At 41.9% G+C, this 22800-nt stretch overlaps 1 protein-coding gene across 4 annotated transcripts in view; it reads left to right on the top strand.

Annotated features, from left to right (window-relative positions):
• Positions 1-22800, top strand: part of TNFAIP8 (TNF alpha induced protein 8) — a 63354-nt gene that overhangs the window by 24733 nt on the left and 15821 nt on the right. The window contains exon 1 of one of the 4 annotated variants that reach the window (XM_076362556.1): positions 1298-1356. The exons of 1 other annotated variant lie outside the window; for it this stretch is intronic. In XM_076362556.1, coding sequence (XP_076218671.1) covers position 1356 — 1 coding nt within the window. In that variant the 5' untranslated portion in view covers positions 1298-1355. Of the gene's footprint in view, positions 1-1297; positions 1357-2669; positions 2692-13400; positions 13498-22800 lie in introns of those variants that run through there. 2 more of the 4 variants (XM_076362558.1, XM_076362554.1) reach the window with 2 other exon arrangements.

The following is a 22800-nucleotide window of genomic DNA, read 5'->3' as shown; positions in this document are numbered from 1 at the left end:
CAAGCTGGAGATCAGATAAGATGAGCATACATCTCTGTGGTCATCAAATACATTTCTTTCAGATCTTTGTTGCACAAACATTATCAACTATGAGTGGTTTCTCGTTTTGGTTGTGTACATTGGCCTGTGTACATCTATAGTTCTGCAAAGAATTTTTAAGCTGTATTTAAAGGAAGGAGGTGGCATCAATGTGTAACACTTTTTGAAGGGTAAATATTCATAGATACCATATTTCAAAGGACCTGGAAAAATAGATGGACAATAGGTACTCCACAGGTGTTTTGTGTGTGCGTGCATGTAGGCATCATCAATGAAGGCTCCACAGAAACCTGTGTTGCTCAGAGTCATGCGGGGGATACTGACATTTGCTATACCTTATCACTTAAAAACGCAGCATTTCATGCTGAGTGTACTTGCATGCTTCTTAGAAACTAGAGAAATAAGAAAATGCATCCAGTTCACAACTCTAAGCCAAAGCAGCAGTGTTTGTCAGCAATCAATCGTCACAAAATACCAGTTTTGATTAGCAAATTTTTTTAAACTTTTTGACAATGTTTTTCTCCAAACATTATATTAAGACAGATTTCTTTATTGGTGTTAGATACTTGCATATTTTAGTGCAGTAGGCTCTTTTTTCTTTTCATTATTTCCCTATTCATTCACTATTAAGTGTTTGTATTTCACCTATTTCTGATTAGTATTGGAATAAATGCCAGAAACCCACTATGACAAATAGGAATTTCCATTTCTTCCTTGCAGTCAGTAGGGTCAAAACCCTGGAACTACCGATGAGATGGCTATCCTTGTGTCTTTTGTCATGCCTGTGATTTTTGCAGTGAAGTTTTCTTTTCTTTACCCCTGATTCACTTTGATAAACTGATGTACGTACTTCTAAATTTCCAGGTATCTACATGGGGAGTCTGCTGTGTTTAAATTCCATAGGAATTTTTAAAACAAATTAGATTATTTGCACAGCGACTGTTGAAGAGCTATCCTGAGTTGGTCACAATCTTGAAGGTCAGTCTGCATTTACAGTATAAACTGTGGAGTAAAAACCACAGAGGATTGTGAAACCAAACTCTCAGGAAATGGGGAAACATGATGGCTTTAGTATTATGTTGCCCAAACATGTTCACTGTTTACTGTCAGGTAAGCTTCCGCTGGCTTTTTCCTGATGTTAAAAATAAGTTGTGTTACGTAGGTGTTAGAATGTTCTGTTTTGGGAAGGCATTGCATTAGCTTTGAGCCAATATATTTGTAGCCTGGCCTCATAATGCTACATTTCACCTCAGCTTTTCAGTTCATCGACTAGACTTGCTACTCTTTTCTACCTGCAGTCAACTGTGCTGAGATCAAGTAAGCTTGTTTGGATATAAAAATCCAATTTGAACGGAACAGCTGTATAGCCAAGTGAACATAATGAGCTTTCTGCTGAGTAGATGATGCTTTACTGCTTTCTGTTAAAGTGCTCTTTAGTACCATTCTTTTAGTTTCACAGTTAAGACAAGCATGTCAAGTCTGGTATTTGGTAAAAAATGGAGATTTATTTTGTTGATTTCACTTACAGAGATGAAAAATTTGATAACTCTGCATTGGCTTAAAATATGGATCAAGATGTTGGGGAAAACCTTACCTGCTTAGATAGCATTGTTTAGAGTAACTGGAATGTTTTAAGTGGTGGCAATCCCTGCCTCAGCTTTTTTCATGAGGAATGTGAATGCATTTGTACATACATTTAGGATGAAATGCTTTAAGGCAACCAGGAAGTAGAAAACATAGATTTAGTATTTGTTTTATTTTCTTAGACTTATGAAAACATGATAGGCAGGTGTCTCTACCCAACACTGATTAAACTAGAATATCCTAATTTGTCTTATTGCATCTCTGTTACTATAAATTAACTGCATTTTTTTAAAAATGTCTGCTAAGGTTTTAATTGACATGCAGAAAAAGTAAAAGTGACTAATACTCCGGGGGGGTGGAGAAGATTATGGGGGGCTGGTCCCCAGATACTAGCAGTTTTACAGTGTACACAGAAATGACTACTATTATCTAATTTTAGGTGAACCACCTTTTCTCCACCATTTGAGTTGCTCTTAATTTTCAAAAGAAAAGATTCTTCTGAATTTTTGAATTCTCACAGAATTACTGAGACTTTGTCTTTTGCCAGAAGTGACACAAAGAAAACTGTAACTCTTGGGGATGTTTTCCAGGCTTAGTGAAGGTTGTATGTGCAATCTTTATCCATGACATTCCTTTGTTATGATGGGCATTTTAATTCTGCATAGTAGTGATATTTGTGACTTCCTGGCATTGGACCTCATATCACTGCTACCCATCAGGCGAGAGGCCATCAGGATTCCCGATGATTAGATGAGGGCTGGGGCTCATCTCTCCCTTACCACACCAACCTCCCCACTGCTCTTTCACCCCGTCTGTACCTTGCTGGGGACCTAGGACCTCTTTCAGCATGACCTCTTCTTCACAGAGGCGACTACAGCGTGAAGAGTCCCCCTTCTCCTATTTGAATTCCTGAAATGGGGGAGACCTGCTCCAGTCCAGACCCCTCTTTTATCCACTGTCCCCCTGAATTATCCACTATCCCCCTGATATATCCACTGCCTCCGCACGTGAAACAATCCTGCATGTCTGGTGAGAGGAAAGGCTGGCACTGACTTTGGAGCTGGGAAGGTGAGTTATAGGTATCTCAAAACCTCCCCTTCCGGGGGGGAAAAAGGTTGCATTATCCCATTTCTGGAAAGGCAATGGCAGGATAGGGAAGGGAAAGACATACAGGCAGAGCAGGGCTGAATTGAGTCACTGCAGGCAGAAACTGGGGACAAGGGATGAGCATCACAAGCGGCACAGTTGTATCCATACCTTGAAGTGATACTTGAAATTTTAGTATGGTTTTAAATTCATGGAGCCAAGTTGTTACCACTGTATCATCTGTTATATTGCTGTCTTAATATAAGCATCCTCTAGATAGATTTAAGTCTTTTTTCAAATGTATCTGGGATTTGGGTTGGAAAAAATGATAGACATTTTCTGCTGCTGCCTGGTGTGTTGACGACCAATGTCAGGCAACGGCCACCATGTCAGAAGTGTTTAGTTCTCCAGATTTTCCATTTCAGCACATACAGACGAAGCACAATTTCAACCTTTTGTGTGAGTTGCAATATGAAATGTTAATGCCGGCTGCATGTAAAGCCGTTCAACTTTTTTTGCCCTTTGCTGCTGGTCCTGCTCTGTTTCCTAGACCGGAGCAAAACACAATCCTAAAGACCTGCATTTTTTTTCTCAGGGCGCTGTTGCCACCTCGTGGCATTGGCCAAAACCAGCAACAAATGCTCCGTGACCTACATCGGTCGCTGGCAGATGTCACGAGTGAGATGTGGGAGGCGCAGGGGGGAGTGGGTGGGTCTCTTTTGAGGCTTTACCTCTGTGCAACGCGCAAAAGTTAGTTATGTGGGATTTCTGATGAAAGTGCCCCATCCCTTGTGCGCCAACAGTGGCAGAGTCAGTGGTAGTCTTTATTCTTTTTCTTGCTCCATTTATTTTCTAAAGTGGACAAAGATACTAACTGTTGTCCATGCTAAGACTCAGATTTTGGATACACCCTGTAAAGTCCTCAGCCTTTAGGAAGAACTGCAGTAGCACAGCCATGACAGACCAGCCGCCTGAACAGTAAATCATCTTAAGCATGTGCCATAATTCAGCTTTCAGCAAACGAGATGTTGAGGAAAAAGACTAGAAAGTCTTGTTCAGATCTTGTTATCCACATGTCTTTTTTTTTCCTTTTTTCTTTTTGAAACTGAATACTTGAAATTGTTCATGAAAGTCTTGCAGTAACCCTGTGAAGTGGTATTCAGTTTGGCCTAGCCCCAGAGTGCAAACTCTGTTGTTATTGTTGCTAAAGCATTCTAAGAGCTGAAGTATGAATTTCCTGTAAAGTAGATAAAATACTTGAAAGGTTAGACACGCTTCTACTAAACAAACTCATTTGGGCTCCAGCAAAAATTGAGGTGTTTTTTTTTTTTAATTGGAACTCACAGCAATCAATAAAAATCCAACATTAAGTTTTTAATGTAATGCTAAAATACTAAACAGAGTTTACACCTGGAATTTGCCTATGTTGCTCACTAGCATAAGCCTGCTTAATATAGGGAAAAATGAGCAAGGTATGGATTTTCAGTTGTCATAACTAGAGTACAAATCATCCAAGCCCTTCTTTTTTGAGAAAAAGACTTACTTTTAGCTGTAATTCATTTATTAGGATCAGAGAGCTATTTTAGGTTAAAATTCTCCTAGCCAAAAAATAAATATTAAAGGTTAGCTATAACTGGGATCTTCCTTAAGTGGACACCACATGCCTATCCTGGCATGGTAGGTGGAAAAGAAGAAGAGGAAGATGCTGCTGCTCTGTTAGACAGTCACTCTCACTTGGAGCAGCTGAAAATGCTGATCTCCCAAGTGTGCTTTAGTTACGAAAATGGCACCGTAGGCCAGGGGAAGCAAGTGCTGAAAATCTTCCCTCTAAGGCTGCCCTAAGTGGTGAGTTCTTAAATTTGTTTGGGTATTGGGAACTGACTTTTCAGCACTTGTTCAGCATAGTCTTCATTAATATTTTCCCAGAAGAAATCCAGTTCTTGGAAGGACTCTTCCAGATTCTTGATGTGGCTTCAGTTTAAGCTTTAGGCGAATAATAAACTGATTTAAAACCGATTTGGAACATGCAGAAATCAATATGGTTCTTTGAATGAACACCACATAATTAGGTACATCTGGCTTGTGAATGTAAACTATAGCTAAACTGAATTTTTAAAAAGCAAACTCTGCTTAAACAGGTTTAATATCCATTTAAATCCCTCTTTTAATCTCTTTTAATTAAATTTGAACTAGAAGGAGATTATTCTCATAGCTTGGTATTTTTTAGTTTTGTTTGATTTGAAATTTTATCTAGATAAGATTGCATTTGATATGCAAGTGGTGTTTTGACTGTTTTGCATGATTAATGGCTTTGGCATCTAAAAGAAAAAGGGCATAGTTTGATTGTTACACATTAGCAAAACACTTGGATCGTTTGCTTGGGACTGGAACACAGCCCTCGCAAACTGAGACACATGTGTTTTCCCATATGTACACTGCTTTTATACAAACAAAAACCTTCCCTTTTTAAGGTAATATTCAATTTTCTGTTCTATCAGCATCGCTGCCATACCTTTTTAAAAAAAAGAAAAATTTACCTTATTAGCCATACGCTGCAGTAGCACTGTTTAAAACATACGGTATTTAACAGTAGTTCAGGCACTTTGTTTTCAAGCTCTTTTTGACTTCTGGCTATGTGGATTAGATTTTCTGTTTTTAATTAAAATATCTCTTTTCAATTAAAATTGTTCCAGCACTGTGTTTTGATGCATAAGTATCTGGCAACACCTCTTTTCTTATGTCTTGCTCAGAGCGGATCTGGTGTAAGTATCTCTTCTCATGGCCTGTGGTGACGCTGTCAGTCTGTGTAGCACGTTGACTCCCCGCTCATCTGGAGAATCTGTGACGCTTTTGTGTGATTTCTGTTTCTGTTGCAGGGTTTTTTCATGTTTACATTTTCGGCGTTCTGCCCCTCAGATTTCTTCTTAGACCTTTCTTTCATTTTTGCAAAGGCTGCAATGTCATATAATAACACAACCATTTTGTAAGTATTTTATCATAAACTACTGCTGGGAAGCTTATTTTTCTGTGTGACAAAACCAGCTCGGATCTGCTGTACTCTTTACCAAACTGGATGATTGCACCTTCCTACCTCTGTTCGTGCGGGTCTCTTTGTCACTGTCTCATTCTCTTCAATGCTGCCTTTTGCTTGGCATAGCTGTGTTGGCAGTAGCAATCTGTGTGTGCTCATTTTAAAGGAAAAATTAAAATAATGAGTGAATTTTTTGGTATCTGGAGAAACACTGCTATAAGGCTGTATCAGCACCTGTTGCAGTCCTTGGTGCAAGGCCCTCAAAAGACAGCTAACCCTGACTATCTGTCTTTAACTTCTGTCACATGCTCAAAGAACTCCTGAATGTTCAGCAACCATCATTGATTATCACCTATTTGTGGGTAGCAACCAAGTCACTGAATGTTATTTGGCATGTTTGCTCTTGAGAAATTGTTTTATACTTGCTCCTGCACTGAAACCTTGTCTTCAGTAACTGCTGGATAGATAAGTGCGCCTCAGTGCACGGTATCTATGTGGCTACAATAAAACCATTGTTATTATTAGTGGTTTTGTACAACCTGATACCTACAGTCAAGGCAACAAAATTACATCAGAGTTCCCATCTCAGAAGTCACTGTGTTGCTCTGTGTGTGAATTTGCAGAGTTGTTTTGAAAGAAAAAAGGTAAGCCAGTGAAACCCATTCTGAGCGGAGAGCAGTCTCGTGCCCCGGCAGTGTGTGCTGTTCTGTGACAAATTATGCTCATCGTGAGGCCGAAAGGTGGGGATCAACCTAAGGCAGCATCCCAGTCCTGTGCTGAGGCTGTGCTGTGGCTGAAACATACGACAATTAGTGGGAGATGCAGATAAAGCTTATGAAGAAAGCTGAGTTTTGAGACTAAGTGAAGACGTTTCCTCACCTCTGAACCACAGAGCTTTTGAGTAGAGGCAACAGCAGCTTAAAAACAACTGTTGTCACTCTTTGGAAACCAACAATCTCAGCATGTTTGTAAGAGGGACACAGGTTTGGAATATGCACACTGCACAGTAGTCTTGACAGTTTGCAAGGCGGTTACTATTATGTCTTCTCGGGCTGTCAGCACTGAAAATACATAGACGTGATTGTGGGTATTGCGCAGATGGCCTGTGCCATGGATGAGACTAATGGGACTTTCAAATTTCATAGCAAAGTTGCATTCAATATTAAGCAGGTTCAACTTCATGAAGCTTTTTCTGCATGTATCTTCCTACCCTCTCTCTGTCCGTTTTCTGTCTGGGGGAGAAGAGCTGAGGTGAGGAGCCTCTGTAAGGCAAGTTTTACTGCATCCATATGGAAACCAGGATCTGTCCCCTATGTGCTGCTTCTTCCTATCCCTAACTTGGTGGGCTCATTGTGAACCCATTTGTCACCCCGTACTGCTGCTTATTCTGCCAGTTCATTATCAGAAAGGAGGTCTTTAGACATACTTTTGTACAGCTTACTGTATGGTGAAGCCATAGGTTTTGCTTACTTTGACTGAAGGCCACACCAGAGTGTGGTGTGGGTTCGTACAACATTAGATTTGACATATGTTGTTCTTGCCATTTGGAAATGAAAGAATGGACAGGCCTCAATAAACCACTAGCAGGGTGGAGAATGGATGTAGTATAGAAATAGGTGAGGAGGACAGCACAGGGGAGGGGGGCAGAATAGGATGAAGTGCTGGATGCCAAGCATGGTGCAGAAGCTGTTGAGGGATCACCTGATCCCTTGGGGGCTGGACTTTCTATAATTTGTTAACCACATGGTAGAAACATACACCAGAGTATCATCGTGGGTCTGCCCAATAGGTGGAAGTATTGTGAGTGCTTCAACAAGTGCGACAAGCATTATCGTCTGAATTGGTCTGAAGTCTGTTGTGCAAACAGGAAAAAACAAGTTAACGATAAGGAATAGCAAGCAGTGATGATCAGGCCAAAACCAGGAGTACCCATATTTTTCAGATCTGGCTTATAGATCAACCTGCTAATGTTTTGATTTATTTTGCCTCTCTAGCTTTCAGTGGACTGAATTTTCCTGAGATGAAAACTGTACCTGGTGTGTGGTTGATGCACGTGAAGACAAATTGCTTAAAAATTCTGCACTGTAGATAACTGAGATGTTAGAGTTGTGCTGTTATATGAAAACACTGAATGCTGTATGCTGAAAACAGTATTTCTGACATCAATCAAAAGCTAAGCACTGTGTAGATTATCTTGACACATGTGTGTTTTATGGCAGAAGATAATAAAACAAATAGAAATCAGGAGTAAAGTCTGGCTACAGCAACAACAGATGGGCTATTGTACCTAATCCTTTTCATTACAGAACTGTATAAACGGTGCTATTAAAATCACACAGCTAACCAAAAGTCCTCTTTTTACTGTAAAATATTACTAAACCCAAAATTAACAAAATTGCATAAGAGTTGGAATTTGTTTTTGCTGCACTCACACTACACAGACTGCATATTGCACTCTCTTTTGCAATAATGGAAGTAACACAATTACAGATGGTGTTGCTCTACCTCTGGGTTAGGAAATAACTTTAAAATAGGTTCTTGGTTTGCTAATTTGAATGTCTGTGTGTAACTGTTTAAGTGCATAACTGAAAGCAGAACAACCTAGATACAATGCAAAAAACCTAAAATTTTACCATTTTCTGTGACTCTGTGCCCCTCCCTCCACAAGTTTCCTCTCCCTGTGCACCATCGTGCACATGGGATGTCCATGTGCACCTTCACGCGCACGTGATGTCTGTGTGTGGCAGCAGTAAAAGGCACAGACAGCAGGTCAGGGCTGCACTGTTTGGCACCTGGGAAGATACCTGGCATGTGGATTTCTGCATCCTAGGAGATGGGCAGTGCTGGAGGAGGCAGCAGCTCCTCGCTTTGTGCTGCAAGATCTCAGTGCTCTGTAGGGATGCCAGAGAGCTCATCCACCAGTCTAAACTACTAGGGAAGGGCTAGAAAACAAGAATGTCACCTGTTTTATAAACCTGTGCATCTTGAAACTCAGTGCAGTTATGATCTGTCTGCCTGAAAAAAGATTGTAGTGGTACCGGAAGAGATGCAGAAAAGGACCAATGGAGCAAGTCGAGGGCACACTTCTATGTTGTCTTTGCTTACTCAATCAGTAACTTCTATAAAAAGATCTTTCTGGTAAAACCTACAAGTTAACAACGCATCACTTGCAGAAGAGGTAGCTACAGTTAATTTCCTAATGATATCTCAATGTGGCTTCCAGGCTTTGGAATTTAACAATTTGTCCTCTTTTTTCCATGAACTATTATCTTGTACCTTTTTTCTGAGATGCTGTATAAATGTCTTGTTGCCCTTCTGATAGGCAGCATGTTTGGAGATTCCATAAATGTGTGCACAGACAAGACCTGCTGCACTTACTTCTGCTTGGGAGATCTTGAAATATAACAATCTTACATCTCATTCCCTTTCAGAACATTAGTTTGAGAAAAACTCAAATATTTGACAATTGGTGAAATGCATTTACAGTGCATTTCATATATCACATCGTTTCTCATTACATTTTGCAAGTGAAACATATGAAGAAAAAATACATGTGAGTGCTTCAGGATAGTATCCTTGTCCTGTGTGAAAACTTGCATTATGTGCCTGTAATCCACACCCACTGAAGAGTGTCAGAAGTTGAAAATTTGTCAACCTAAACCCCTTGTATCAGAAATAGGTACAAATTGTTGGGGCTACAGAAGAGAGATGGCATAAGCTTTCCTTATATTACTGCGTGATTGCTAAATGGCAAAGTTTACATAATCCTTAGGTTACACATTTAAGTATGGTATGTTTGTGTTTACTCCATGAAAACAGCTGGTCGAACAGCTTTGTTTGTAGTAGTACTGTGAAAGCCAGTACTGTGTTTAATTATACAGTCTTACATGGGACAGTGTAGTGCAACACTTTTACTTTCTCATCATTGATCCACACGACATTCTCCATCCTTGCTAATTCATGGGAAAGAAAATCTCTACGGCACAGCTAATGGCATAGCATAAAGAAACCATCCCTGCAGTTATGTGTATTATGATCTTTCAGGGTACTTGTACATCTCTTTCTTTTGTCTCACAGTTGGGAATAGGGTGGGAAACCCAGATTTCCTCAGCCACCATCAGAGTTCTGTCATGTGGCTTCAAATAACTCAGTGCATTTAGAGCCGGCAAAAGACATGCAGTTGTCTTTGCATTTTCTCTTTAAAAAGAGAAAATGATTGGTGGCTGTCGTCTGTAGCAAGGAGTTGAAGTTGGGCATGGACATTATTTTTGTTTTTTAAAGGTTTGCAATCCATTGAATGTGACATTCTGGAAGAGCAGAAGTTATCACCAGACAACTTTAATTATGTTAACCAAACATGGGGAGATTTTTTTTTTTAAAAACCCATGAATATGTAATGTCTAAAGTGTTACATTACCACTTCCTTCTCTAGAACTGTTCTAGGGCTGTGCAGGGTTTTTTGTAGTAGGAGATTTATTCTTGCTTCCATGGCAGCTGCCTCCTCTTGAAAGCTTCTTCCTGATACTTTTTATGTAGTAGTGCTGCATCCTCTTTTTTGTGAACCAAAACATTACAGGCTTTTTTGACATTTCAGCGCTGAGCTTCAGAATCTTCTTGGCAGTAATTTTAGCACCATTTTGGGGCTACTATGATTTTTATTATTTATTTAAATATTTATAAAAGACGTAATAGGATTTGCCACCTGTGTATCTAATAAGAAAATGCTTCTGTAAACAGAGCTGTCTCAGCGTGCATTGAGACACAAAACACGAGCAAGATTTTGAGCTGGGCTGGGGATGTGCTGACAGAGCTACCCATCCTTTCACAGTGCCCTGCATATTGCTGCAGTGAGCCAAGGCCTGGCTACAGCCTGTTCTTTCATGGTAACCCTGCCTTAGTGTTAGCAGAAATGAGGACAATTTACAAACAATGAGCTAAAAAACAAAACAATTTTTTTGTAAAGTAAAACCAGAAGTTTTTTGTTTTGGCAGAGAGAGGTGTAATGGACTGTACTTCACTGTACCCCCTGGTCTTATCCAGCTTCGTGGCTTTTAGACTTTTAGCCACTGAAACTTAGTATGTAAACCCATTTTTGTGTGTGTGTGCCACACAAAAGATTTAATTTTCCTCTGGAAATTCTGGCCTTCCCTCTGAGACAGCGTCTGTCCAAATGTGTGGTGGGTTTTAAGCCCTTCATTTAGTAAGTTACTTTTCTTTTCCCTAAGAGAATCTGCCCTATGAAATTTAGCTGTATCTACTGATTCTATTTTTAGAGTTTTTGTTATTCTTTGTTTTGTCCTTCCTGCTCCATATCACATGCACAGTTTACAATTAAAGAGAGGGTTTTTAAGCTTCCAGGCAGTTTACTCATCATGGGATCCAAAAATCAGTCTGGAGGCTTTGATAACTGGCTCTTCCCTGCAGGTGAGGTAGTGTCATCGCTTACCAGGGCTCCAGTGTTGTCCATGGAAGCTGTTCAATTTTTATTGTTACTTTTACTGGCCTTCTAAGTAAAATTATTGGAGTTCTTTGGGTGCAGACTCCAAAGAAGGTGACAATGTCCTCATGATCGAATGCCATTACAAGTCGCTGCTTAACCTAAGATCAGAAAATTACCTACCTAAACAGTCTTTGGTCTGGTTGGGGTCTTTTCAGCCAATGCATGTGTTTTTAAGAAGCATAACAACCAAAAGGAAACATAAAAAAACATTTCTGGAGTCTGAATTGAGACCCTGTACACAAGAGGAACAGGGCTGAGTGAGGAGATGCAATCTTTTCTCTGTAGGGAATAAACAAAACAAAACCATTGGGCTTTTGTTATCTTTCCAGAGAGGTCTGAAGTTTCTGAGATTTGAGAAATCTTAATTTGCAGAACTTGCTGACGTTTAACCACAAGGCTCACTAACTCTCTGTGTCTGTCTGTCATCTAAAATAAGAAAAGGCATCCATCTATTGTGTAAATCCGTTCACGCAGGGCTCTTGATACTGGCTTATATTCTGGCTATTTTATCTCTCTACCACCACTCCCTTTGATTAAAGGACACCAAAGGCTATTGCAGTTCATCTTGATGTTTCTTCCTGTTCCTCCTCTATTCTGTGTGGGGTTTTTTGAGTGGTTTCAATCTACTAAACAGTAATTGCCCCAAACCAGTAATTTTTTTAATTTTTTTTTTTTTTTAAACTTGAAAATGTGGCTTCTTTAGGTAGTCCAGTGTTGTAATTACTTTTTCTTCTGTGATACCGCTTAGGGAAATACTCGCTTTCATTCTCTGTGCTTTGAAGGATGCAGCTGCTGTGCTTTGCCACACTGCAGGAGACGATGAGGCCTGAAGAAGACAGCTAGCTTCTCGAGGACTGTCCTTCAGGGACCTATGGAGTTGTGCGTATTGCAAAATAAAAAATTGCCAGTGCCACCAAGAGCCTTTAACTAAAATGAGATCTGTCTGTCTTAGGCATGGGAGAAGTACATGGCAAAGGACAGTCCTTATCATTAATAAAATCACTCAAAAAAAGCTTTGGTGCTTTCTGACCTCATCTTGGAATACACTTATTTCTACTTGACTCCAGTAACACACACGCTCGCTAACTGTTAGTAGCTGTTACTTCCACGAAGACCCTGACAACCCTTCAGGCATGTGCCTGTGAGGGGGAAGTAGGTGGCAATTTGGTTGCATGTCAGAGCTGGCAGCGCCATCAAGACTTCTTCTGAGAGATCACGCCTCTCCTTTTGTCTGAGCAGACACGTTTCCACTGAGGTTTTATCCTGTTCGCTGTGCTAAGAATATATCAAATGAATAAGTAGGAAAAGATGGTTCTTTTTGATGGTGATTTTACTGGAGGCTCTGCCAACTGGAAAATAGGCTTCCAAGTAATTCCCCCTGATTTTTCTCCAAAGGCGTGTATGATGCATGGTGAGTTGGGGGGTGGCTGCAAAAGACCCATGTTCTCCTGCTGTGCTGTAAAACAATGCCATGTAATCATTAAAAATAATGGTGTTTTCTAGGATGCAGGGGGGTCTGTAGCACAAAGAAATCAGATAGCTTTTCTAAGAAGGAAAGGTGAATTACTCCTTTCAGGGTAGATGGCACCATGCACTGAGCATGAGTGAAAGAAAAAAATAATTATTTAGCTTAAACCACCCGAAAGAGAGCTGCTGCTTCTCATCCTTTAAGCATGTATTTAGTCATCCTGTATTAGTCAGTGTAATTAGGGAGACTACAGAACTAATTCCAGATAGTAACCAGTGTTGAAATATACAATTTAGGCTTAAAAAATAATTGATTTAAATTAGATTTTCCTGCAAGTTAAGAGATCCCCGATCTGATTTGTTAGTTACCGCAATCAGACACGGCTCCACGCTCAAGGCTTTTTTGCTCTCCCCTGCTTGCTTTCTTATACCACGTTGGCAAGCTGCAACAAGTGAAACTCCACCCTTCCCACAGACTGGGGAGAATAAAATGCATAAACGGCGACTGCTGGCGAGTAAAATGAGGGTTTCTGCGAACGTGCTGGTTTTTGCAGACAGTCGCTGGTGTGCAGCTGAGAAAGGGGCGGGATCCTTTTCAAGTAGCTTAGTTGTGATTTGCTGAATTCACAGACTTTTCCCCTTAAAATCCCAACCCTCTCCCCCCCCCCCCCTTTTTTTTTTTTGGAGAAGTTGACTTGCGGCTGCTTCTCAGTGCGCACGTCAGCTGTAGTCTGCTCCCCAGTGCCTTGCGCTGACACCATGAGTTCGGAGGCTGATGAACCCAAGGAAGGTACGGTTTTTAACTGTTTTCACAGGAGGGGAAACGTGCACGCTGACCAGCGCCAGCGCCGCTTTTGTGAGCGTGGAGGAGAGTTTCTGCTTGCTTTAGCTTTCGGGTATTCAAAGGGGAGGGGAAAATGCCTTGGCAAAATCATCAGAAGTCCTGTCGATTTCGCTGGATATGAAACGACTGAAGTGTTGGCATCCAGGATATCTGTCTGTCTTGGCAACGGTAATTTACTTGCACGTGAAATACTGATAAGTGGAAGAAACGGCGTTTCAAAACGCGGGTAGTAGAATATCGAAAGAGGAAGATTTTTTGGATTTGGAAGCACTGTATTTTTCAGCAGAAGAGGAAGTTGCATGGGGGAGAAGTGAAAGGTCATTATTTTGGGATTAAGCTTGATGCCGCTTACTTCCCTGTCTGAATGAGCGTGCATGCATGCGTGTGCAGGCACGCATGTGCCTGTGCTAAAAGCTCAGGAGTGTGCCAGAGCTGCAGGGTTTCATTTACTGCTTCTAGAGTGGAACGTGTGGAGGAGCTGGAAGTGCTCCAACAAAAATACAATTATTCACTAGTGTTGATTGGGAGGGGGTGGGAGCCAGAGTAGGACAGTAGGGAGCAAGCGGGGGAGGAGGAGGGCAATTTCCTGAAAGTGCCTATATACAAAAGAGCATTTATACAGAAGAGGGAATAGGGCAGTAGTGGGATTATACATTGGATTTCTTAGAACAGAATGGATGTTTCATGGTTACAAATAACCCTTAGGGAGACTCAAACTTACAGAGATCCAGTACGGCTCAGAAAAAGAATTTAAAAAAACTATAACAGATAAGCAAGGAGTAAGGCAACCTAAGCATTTTGCAGTTGGTGAAAACAAGAAATTTTCAGAATATTCCGGATGGTTTTCCCCTCACACTCTGTACAACTTCTCCCACTTGAAGAATAACGTTACCAGGCACCTCTACCTGCTTACTTGCTTAAAAGAGTATTTTGCTGATTTGCAGAAAAATCAGGTTGGACTGAATCAAACTTAATGCTAATAATGCTGATAGAACCTGGTTAGTAATGAAGCACGGTAGTCTATGTTTTGATAAGAATTACAACGATGCTCTCCATTTTCTTTTTCTTCTTTCTCGTTGAATGAACAGATGAACTAAAAGGCAGCTTTTCTTTTTTTCCGAGAAGATCTTGTAGGGCAGATTTACTGAAAAGCAGAACTGAAAAAAATATTTCTCTGTAGAAACTGTTTGAAAAAGAGAGTATGTGAGTAAGAACATGGCAATGTGAGCATTCTCCCTCAGTTTTGCAGCAGGAGAGATCAGCATGCATGCCACAGCATGAAAGATCCTCTGGTTTACATACAGGAAGCTCCAGACAATTTTACCAAGTTGGATATATTTGAAATGTAAATTTTCTTGTTTAAAGAAACCTCTTACTTTCTTAGATGACTCAGATTCTTAAAATGCTCTGAAAATGTTTTTGCCTTTCTATGCATTTCTTTTGAAACAATTTGAGATGCCAGAATCTTCATGCTGAAAAAAGCATTTGGAGCAGGTGGCTGAGACAGGAAAGAAAGGGTAGTTTTTTGGTTAGTTATTTTTAGCTGGGAAAATATTTGGGTTTTGCTGTCCTGTGATTTTAATTGGTTAGAATGGAAAATAAAAATAGTAGCCATTGTGGGTAGATAAGGTACAGATATCACTGAGAAGGTTTTTCAGTTGGTCTGTAAATGTATTCCTGGTAATATACTCCCATCTGTAAAGGAATAATTTAGAAGAAGCATGAGAAAAGGGGGTTTAGTGTATATGTGAATAAAGACTGGGATTAACAGGTGAATATGTAGAACTGCAGCTTTTACACTACTTTGCCTAGTCTGATTGAATATGGCATGAAAGATCACTGATCAAAATACTGAAAAATACATTCAAATACCTGTGGATTCATAGTGGTCCAGTGTATGTGGCATAAAATAGGCATTCAGAGTCTTTCAACTAACTAGCTCTGTTTCATCACGAAACTGTGTTTTTTCCATAAAGAAAATTGATGCTTCACAAATTCAAATTGAATTTGGGGTTCATGCTTTTGACACTGAGGATATATAATCTTTTAAGTTGTTTACCAAAGCAGGGGGGTGGTTGATTTTTCCTTTAGGTGCAAGACTGAACATCACTTTCTGACTTACCCACAAATTATGAGGCCCAGCCAGGAAATTAGTAGGTAAAGGTCTGTGACTGATTATGGAAAGGGTAGAGGGTACATTTGGACAATTATAAAATAGTTATTTTAACAAATTCTGTACATGTCAAGGCCAAAGCTAGCGATGAAAGCATAGTGGTTAATCTGCTACACGTTAAAAAGTGAAAGGAGGAGAAGGCTACAGGAAAAATGTTATTTTAATGTTGTATGTAAGCAAAGGCAGAACTTTGCTATTTTCCTTAAAGCAGAGATGCTCAGGTGGCCAGGGAAGTGTCACTGGCCAGGAGCGAGTGAAAGGATATACAAGGAGCTCTGAAATTCAGTTGCAGCTTCCAGGCGTGACTCTGGGACCATGTGTTGGAAGATCAGCCTGAAGCAAAAGGAAGGTTGAGGGCACAGATGTTCTGATGCTGAAGTGAGCAATACTTCACTTCCAGCTACTTTATACAAGTGAATTGTAGTATTTGGAGAACACTGGGATGTCTAAGAAGTAGATTTAATGGGTAAATATGGATTATTTTTTAAAATCTGCATAACAAGATCAAAGACCATAGGTTTTACTACTGTAAAAAATGAACTATACCCATTGTTACAGTGAAACCCAAAATCAGGGTCAGTTTTGAATGGCTAACTCCTGAAGATTTTCTTTTTTATAATTAATTGAATAAAGGTAGAGTCTTTGACCTCAAGTCAAATCTTACATTTTTTAGCAGGAACTGGTAGTGAAAAGACATTGCTAGAAGACAATCATTACTTCACTGTATTTTGTACTAATTGCTGGATATGGGGTATGCAGCAGCGTATCTGGGCTTTTCAGCTTCTGCCTTTGATCTCTGCATGGTCCGTATTAGAATGGTAACATGAAACATTTTTTTCTCTCCCGTCATGCTGCTTAGTAACATTAGAACAATCTTTGTACTCATCTGTATACCACAATGCTGTGGTAAATACGTGTGTGTGCATGTGTATGTGTGTGCATTGGTGTGTGTGTGGCATCAATCTGTGTTGCATTTACAGATTCCAACAACTGTCATGATATAAATAACCCTGGCACATTTTGTTATAGTTACTTTTGCCCTGGATGAAACAAAGAGCATGGTAAAGTCAAGACGACGACTGTAACATTTAACTGCATGGCATAATTTCAATCTGGTGTTGCATGGTGGCATGTCATGTACCAAGGAAGGTAACAAATGGTTTCAGGCTGTTACTTGACTTCATTCCTTTCTGCGATCTGAAGAAAATGTTCTTAATGCTGTCATATTAAAAATATATATCATGAATCTACCTTTTTAAATACATGCCAATACGGGTTAAAATTATTGTGGTGTTAATTGATTCCTTACATAGTATTTCTTCAATAGACGGAAACAGTATTTTATGTAAAGCTTCAGAAAACTTCAGCTTCGTTCTACAGGTTTTATGCTGTATATTTAGAAAACAACAGGAGATAAATCTAATGTCTCAAAGGAAAAGTACAATAATAACAGATATCAGAGTGAATGTAACAGCCTATGAAACAATGGACTTTGTATTACAAACTCAGAAGCAGTGAGAGCCTGCATTGCACCTTCATCATACTTAGTTTTAAGTACCACATATCATGGGAGAAAGATCTCTCTGCATTCCTGCAAATGCTCAGAGCTTTTTTAGACACAATTAGCATTTTTTAATCCGAATGACATTACTGAGGAATGAGTTCACCTGTTTTGTTCTTTTTAGAGCTCAGAACAGAGACACAGGGGTTATAAAATCACAGAGCACTCACTGTTTTGAGAAGTCAGTACTCCCTCCTGTAAGTAGTCATGGATTTGCTTTGACATTTTGCAGTCACCTCTCATTGTGTGAAAGTTTTCCAGGGTAGAATCATGTTCATTTAGATAACAAATTGTCTGCTCTTGTGCTCCTACAGGCCACCTCTGCCATCCAAAATGTCAATGGGAGTCCATAATCATAGAATCATAGAATCATTTAGGTTGGAAAAAACCTTTAAGAACATCAAGTCCAACTGTTAACCTAACCACTGCCAAGTCCACCACTAAACCAGGTCCCTAAGCACCACATCTACACGTCTTTTAAATACCTCCAGGGATGGTGACTCAATCACTTCCCTGGGCAGCCTGTTCCAGTGCTCGACAACCCTTTCAGTGAAGAAATTTTTCCTAATATCTAACCTAAACCTCCCCTGGTGCAACTTGAGGCCATTTCCTCTTACCGTATTGCTTGTTACTTGGGAGAAGAGACTGACACCCACCTCGCTACAACCTACTGTCAGGTGGTTGTAGAGCGTGATAAGGTCTCCCCTGAGCCTCCTTTTCTCCAGGTTAAACAACCCCAGTTCCCTCAGCTGCTCCTCATAGGACTGTGCTCTGGACCCTTCACCAGCTTCGTTGCCCTTCGTTGGACACGTTCCAGCACCTCAATGTCTTTCTTGTAGTGAGGGGCCCAAAACTGAACACAGTATTCGAGGTGCGGCCTCACCAGTGCCAAGTACAGGGGCACGATCACTGCCCTACTCCTGCTGGCCACACTGTTTCCAGTACAAGCCAGGATGCCATTGGCCTTCTTGGCCACCTGGGCACACTGCCGGCTCATGTTCAGACGGCTCTTGACCAATACCCCCAGGTCCTTCTCTGCCAGGCAGCTTTCCAGCCACTCTTCCCCAAGCCTGTAGCGTTGCATGGGGTTGTTGTGGCCAAAGTGCAGGACCCGGCACTTGGCCTTGTTGAACCTCATACAATTGGCCTCGGCCCATCAATCCAGCCTGTCCAGGTCCCTCTGCAGAGCCTTCCTACCCTCGAGCAGATCAACACTCCCGCCCAACTTGGTGTTGTCTGCAAACTGACTGAGGGTGCACTCGATCCCCTCATCCAGATCATTGATAGAGACATTAAACAGAACTGGCCCCAATACTGAGCCCTGGGCAACACCACTTGTGACCGGCCGCCACCTGGATTTAACTCCATTCGCCACAACTGTTTGGGCCTGGCCATCCAGCCAGTTTTTTACCCAGTAAAGAGTACATCCATCCAAGCCATGAGCAGCCAGTTTCTCCAGGAGAATGCTGTGGGAAACGGTGTCAAAGGCTTTACTAAAGTCTAGGTAGACCACATCCACAGCCTTTCCCTCATCCACTAAGGGGGTTATCTTGTCATAGAAGGAGACCAGGTTAGTCAAGCAGGACCTGCCTTTCATAAACCCATGCTGACTGGGCCTGATCACCTGGTTGTCCTGTACGTGCTGCGTGATGGCACTCAAGATGATCTGCTCCATAACCTTCCCCAGCACTGAGGTCAGACTGACAGGCCTGTAGTTCCCTGGATCCTCCTTCCAGCCCTTCTTGTAGATGGGCGTCACATTTGCTAACCTCCAGTCAACCGGGACCTCCCTGGTTAGCCAGGACTGCTGATAAAGAATTGAAAATGGCTTGGTGAGCATTTCCACCAGCTCCCTCGGTACCCTTGGGTGGATCCCATCTGGCCCCATAGGCTTGTGTGTGTCCACATGGTTTAACAGGTCGCTAACCATTTCCCTTAGTTTATGGGGGCTTCATTCTGCTCCCCATCCCCGTCTTCCAGCTCAGGGGGCTGGGTACCCTGAGAACAACTGGTCTCACTATTAAAGACTGAGGCAAAGAAGGCATTAAGTACCTCATCCTTTTCCTCATCCTTTGTCGTTATGTTTCCCCCCGCATCCAATACAGGATGAAGATCTTCTTAGCCGTCCTTTTGCTGCTAACGTATTTATAGAAACATGTTTTATTGTCTTTTATGGCAATAGCCAGATCTAGTTGGTTTTGGCCCTTCTAATTTCTTCCCTGCATAACCTCATGGCATCCTTGTAGTCCTCCTGAGTTGCCTGCCCCTTCTTCCAAAGGTCATAAACTCTCCTTTTTTCCCTGAGTTCCAGCCAAAGCTGTCTGTTCAGCCAGGCCGGTCGTCTTCCCCGCCAGCTCGTCTTTTGGCACATGGGGACGGCCTGCTCCTGCGCCTTTAAGATTTCCTTCTTGAAGAATGTCCAGCCTTCCTGGACTCCTTTGCCCTTCAGGACTGCGTCCCAAGAGACTCTGTCAACCAGTCTCCTCACCAGGCCAAAGTCTGCCCTCCAGAAGTCCAAGGTAGCAGTTCTGCTGACCCTCCTCCTTACTTCTCCAAGAATGAAAAACTCTTGTCGTTTTGTGGTTGCTGTGCCCAAGACAGCCTCCAGCTGTCACGTCACCCACAAGTCCTTCTCTGTTCACAAACAACAGGTCCAGCAGGGTGCCCTTCCTAGTTGGGTCACTCACCAGCTGTGTCGGGAACTTATCTTCCACACACTCCAGGAACCTCTTAGACTCTGTTTCCTCTCTGCTCTATTGTATTTCCAGCCAACATCTGGTAAGTTGAAGTCCCCCATGAGAACCCGGGCTAGCGATTGTGAGACTTCTCCCAGCTGCTTATAGAATATTTCGTCTGTCTCTTCATCCTGGTTGGGTGGTCTATAGCAGACTCCCACCATGATACCTGCCTTGTTGGCCTTCCCCCTGATTCTTACCCATAAACACTCAACCCTGTTGTCACCATCAGTAAGCTCTAGACAGTCAAAACACTCCCTAACGTACAGGGCTATCCCACCGCCTCTCCTTCCTCGCCTGTCCCTTCTGAAGAGTTTGTAGCCATCCGTTGCAGCCCTTCAGTTGTGCGGGTCACCCCACCATGTTTCCGTGATGGCAACTATATCATAGTTTTCCTGCTGCACAGTGTCTTCCAGCTGCTCGTGTTTGTTGCCCATGCTGCGTGTGTTGGTGTAGATGCACTTGAGTTGGGCTATTGATCCCACCACCTTTTTGGGGGGAGAAAGCCAAATTCCTACGTGACCATTCTCAGGCGGTCCCTTGGTTTCTAACACATCCATAACCCTTGCGTCTTTGCTGCCGTATGGGTCTCCATGCCCTACCTCCACTGAGACGGACTCCACAGACCGAAGGACTTTGCTAGCGCACCGTCCCTCAAACATTGGCATGCCGCCCCCAGGCTTATCTCTAGCGAGCCTGGTTTTATCCCTTTCCCCCTTCAAATCTAGTTTAAAGCTCTTTCAGTGAGCCCTGCTAGTTTCTGTGCAAAGATCCTTTTCCCCCTTTGAGACAGGTGTACCCTGTCTGTCGCCAGCGGGCCCGGTGTCGTGTAGACCGACCCATGATCAAAGACCCCAAAATTCTGCCGGTGACACCAGTCTCGGAGCCAGGTGTTGATCTGCCGGCTCTTCCTGTTTCTTCCCTCATCATTCCCTGCAACTGGAAGGGTAGAGGAGAATACTGCTTGTGCTCCTGATCCCTTAAGCAGTTGTCCCAAGGCCCTGAAGTCTCTCTTGATTGCCCTTGGACTTCTTGTTGCAACTTCATCGCTGCCTACCTGAGAAATCAATAATGGATAATAATCTGAGGGCTGTACCAGGGTAGGAGGTTTTCTCTTTGTATCTTTTACCCGGGCCCCAGAGAGGCAGCAGACTTCCCTAAGAAGTGGGTCCAGTCAGCATATTGGACCTTTTGTTCCCTTCAGAAGGGAGTCTCCTATGACAATGACAGCCTCAAGTTGTGCCAGGGGAGGTTAACATTGGATATTAGGAAAAATTTATTCACCTAAAGGGTTATCATGCTGTCGTGGTTTAACCTCAGCTGGCAACTGAGCACCACACAGCTGCTTGCTCACTCTCCCTCCCCCCCTGCAGGTGGGAGGGGGGAGAGAATTGGAAGAGTAAAAGTGAAAAAACTTGTGGATTGAGATAAGAACAGTTTAATAATTGAAATAAAATAAAATACTAATAATAATAATAAAACAATATACAAAGCAAGTGATGCACAATGCAGTTGCTCACCACCCGCTGACCAATGCCCAGCCAGGCCCTGAGCTTTCCCCCAGTTTATATACTGAGCATGACGTCCCATGGTATGGAATATCCCCTTGGCCAGTTTGGGTCAGCTGTCCTGGCTGTGCCCCCTCCCGGCTTCTTGTGCACTTCCAGCCTTCTCAGTCGGTCGAGCATGGGAAGCTGAAAAGTCCTTGACTAGTGTAAACACTACTTGGCAACAACTAAAACATCCGTGAGTTATCAACATTGTTCTCATTCTAAATCCAAACCACAGCACTGTACCAGCTACTAGGAAGAAAATTAACTCTATCCCAGACGAAACAAGGACACATGCATTGGAACAGGCTGCCCAGGGAAGTGGTTGAGTCACCATCCCTGGAGGTATTTGAAAGACGTGTAGATGTGGCGCTTAGGGACATGCTTTAGTGGGACTTGGCAGTGTTAGGTTTATGGTTGGACTTGATATGATCTTAAAGGTCTTTTCCAACCTAAATGATTCTGTGGTTCTATAATTAGAATAAACTGCATGAAAACCATAAGATTAAACAGAAATGGGATGTTTCAGTGTCCACTTTTGACAGCTGCCTAAGTTTGAGATTGTCCCCTTCTCTTTTGTGGAGCTCATTTTTCCATACGAAGCCACAGGGAAGCAGCACAGACAATTATTACTTGCCCCCACATATTAGACCCATCTGCTCTCACCCTGAACCCTACAAAATGTGGGCTTCCTTTGTTTCACCTGCTCTTCACCTGCCCTCCCTTGTCAAAATAACAATCTCCATAAAACATTAAGGCCAGTGAAACAGGGCTTTTTGTTGAGAGTAGTCTGAAAAGTTCAGTTCAGGAGCAGGAAGAATCATCTGGCCCCAGTGGGTGTGTCAGAGATCTAGATTAGTCAACTGGACGATTTTTTTATTCCACAGATAACTTGCCTACTGCCGATGAAGAGAATTAAAAGATTATTTGGGTCATACATATCATGTACGCAGCTCTATAAATCAGAGCAATGCTTAACAGTTTGGCATTTCATGTAATCCCTTCTATAGATTATTAGAATTCAAGATTAAAAGGACAAGCAAAAGGCAAAATAGATCATTTATTACAGGAAAGAATGAGAAAAGGAAGTAAGCTTATGAAAAATTAGAAAGAAAGAATTATTACTAACTGGACACTGTAATACTGTATCACATATGCATGGGGAAAGCATTGCGAGAGGTGCAAATAGGGCGGGTGGAAGGAGAAGCAAGAAGCTAACACCTCAATGAA

Source organism: Aptenodytes patagonicus, chromosome Z, assembly GCF_965638725.1.
Source record: "Aptenodytes patagonicus chromosome Z, bAptPat1.pri.cur, whole genome shotgun sequence".
In the NCBI taxonomy this organism is placed as follows: Eukaryota; Metazoa; Chordata; class Aves; order Sphenisciformes; family Spheniscidae; genus Aptenodytes; species Aptenodytes patagonicus.
This window is presented reverse-complemented; position numbering and strand designations above follow the sequence as displayed.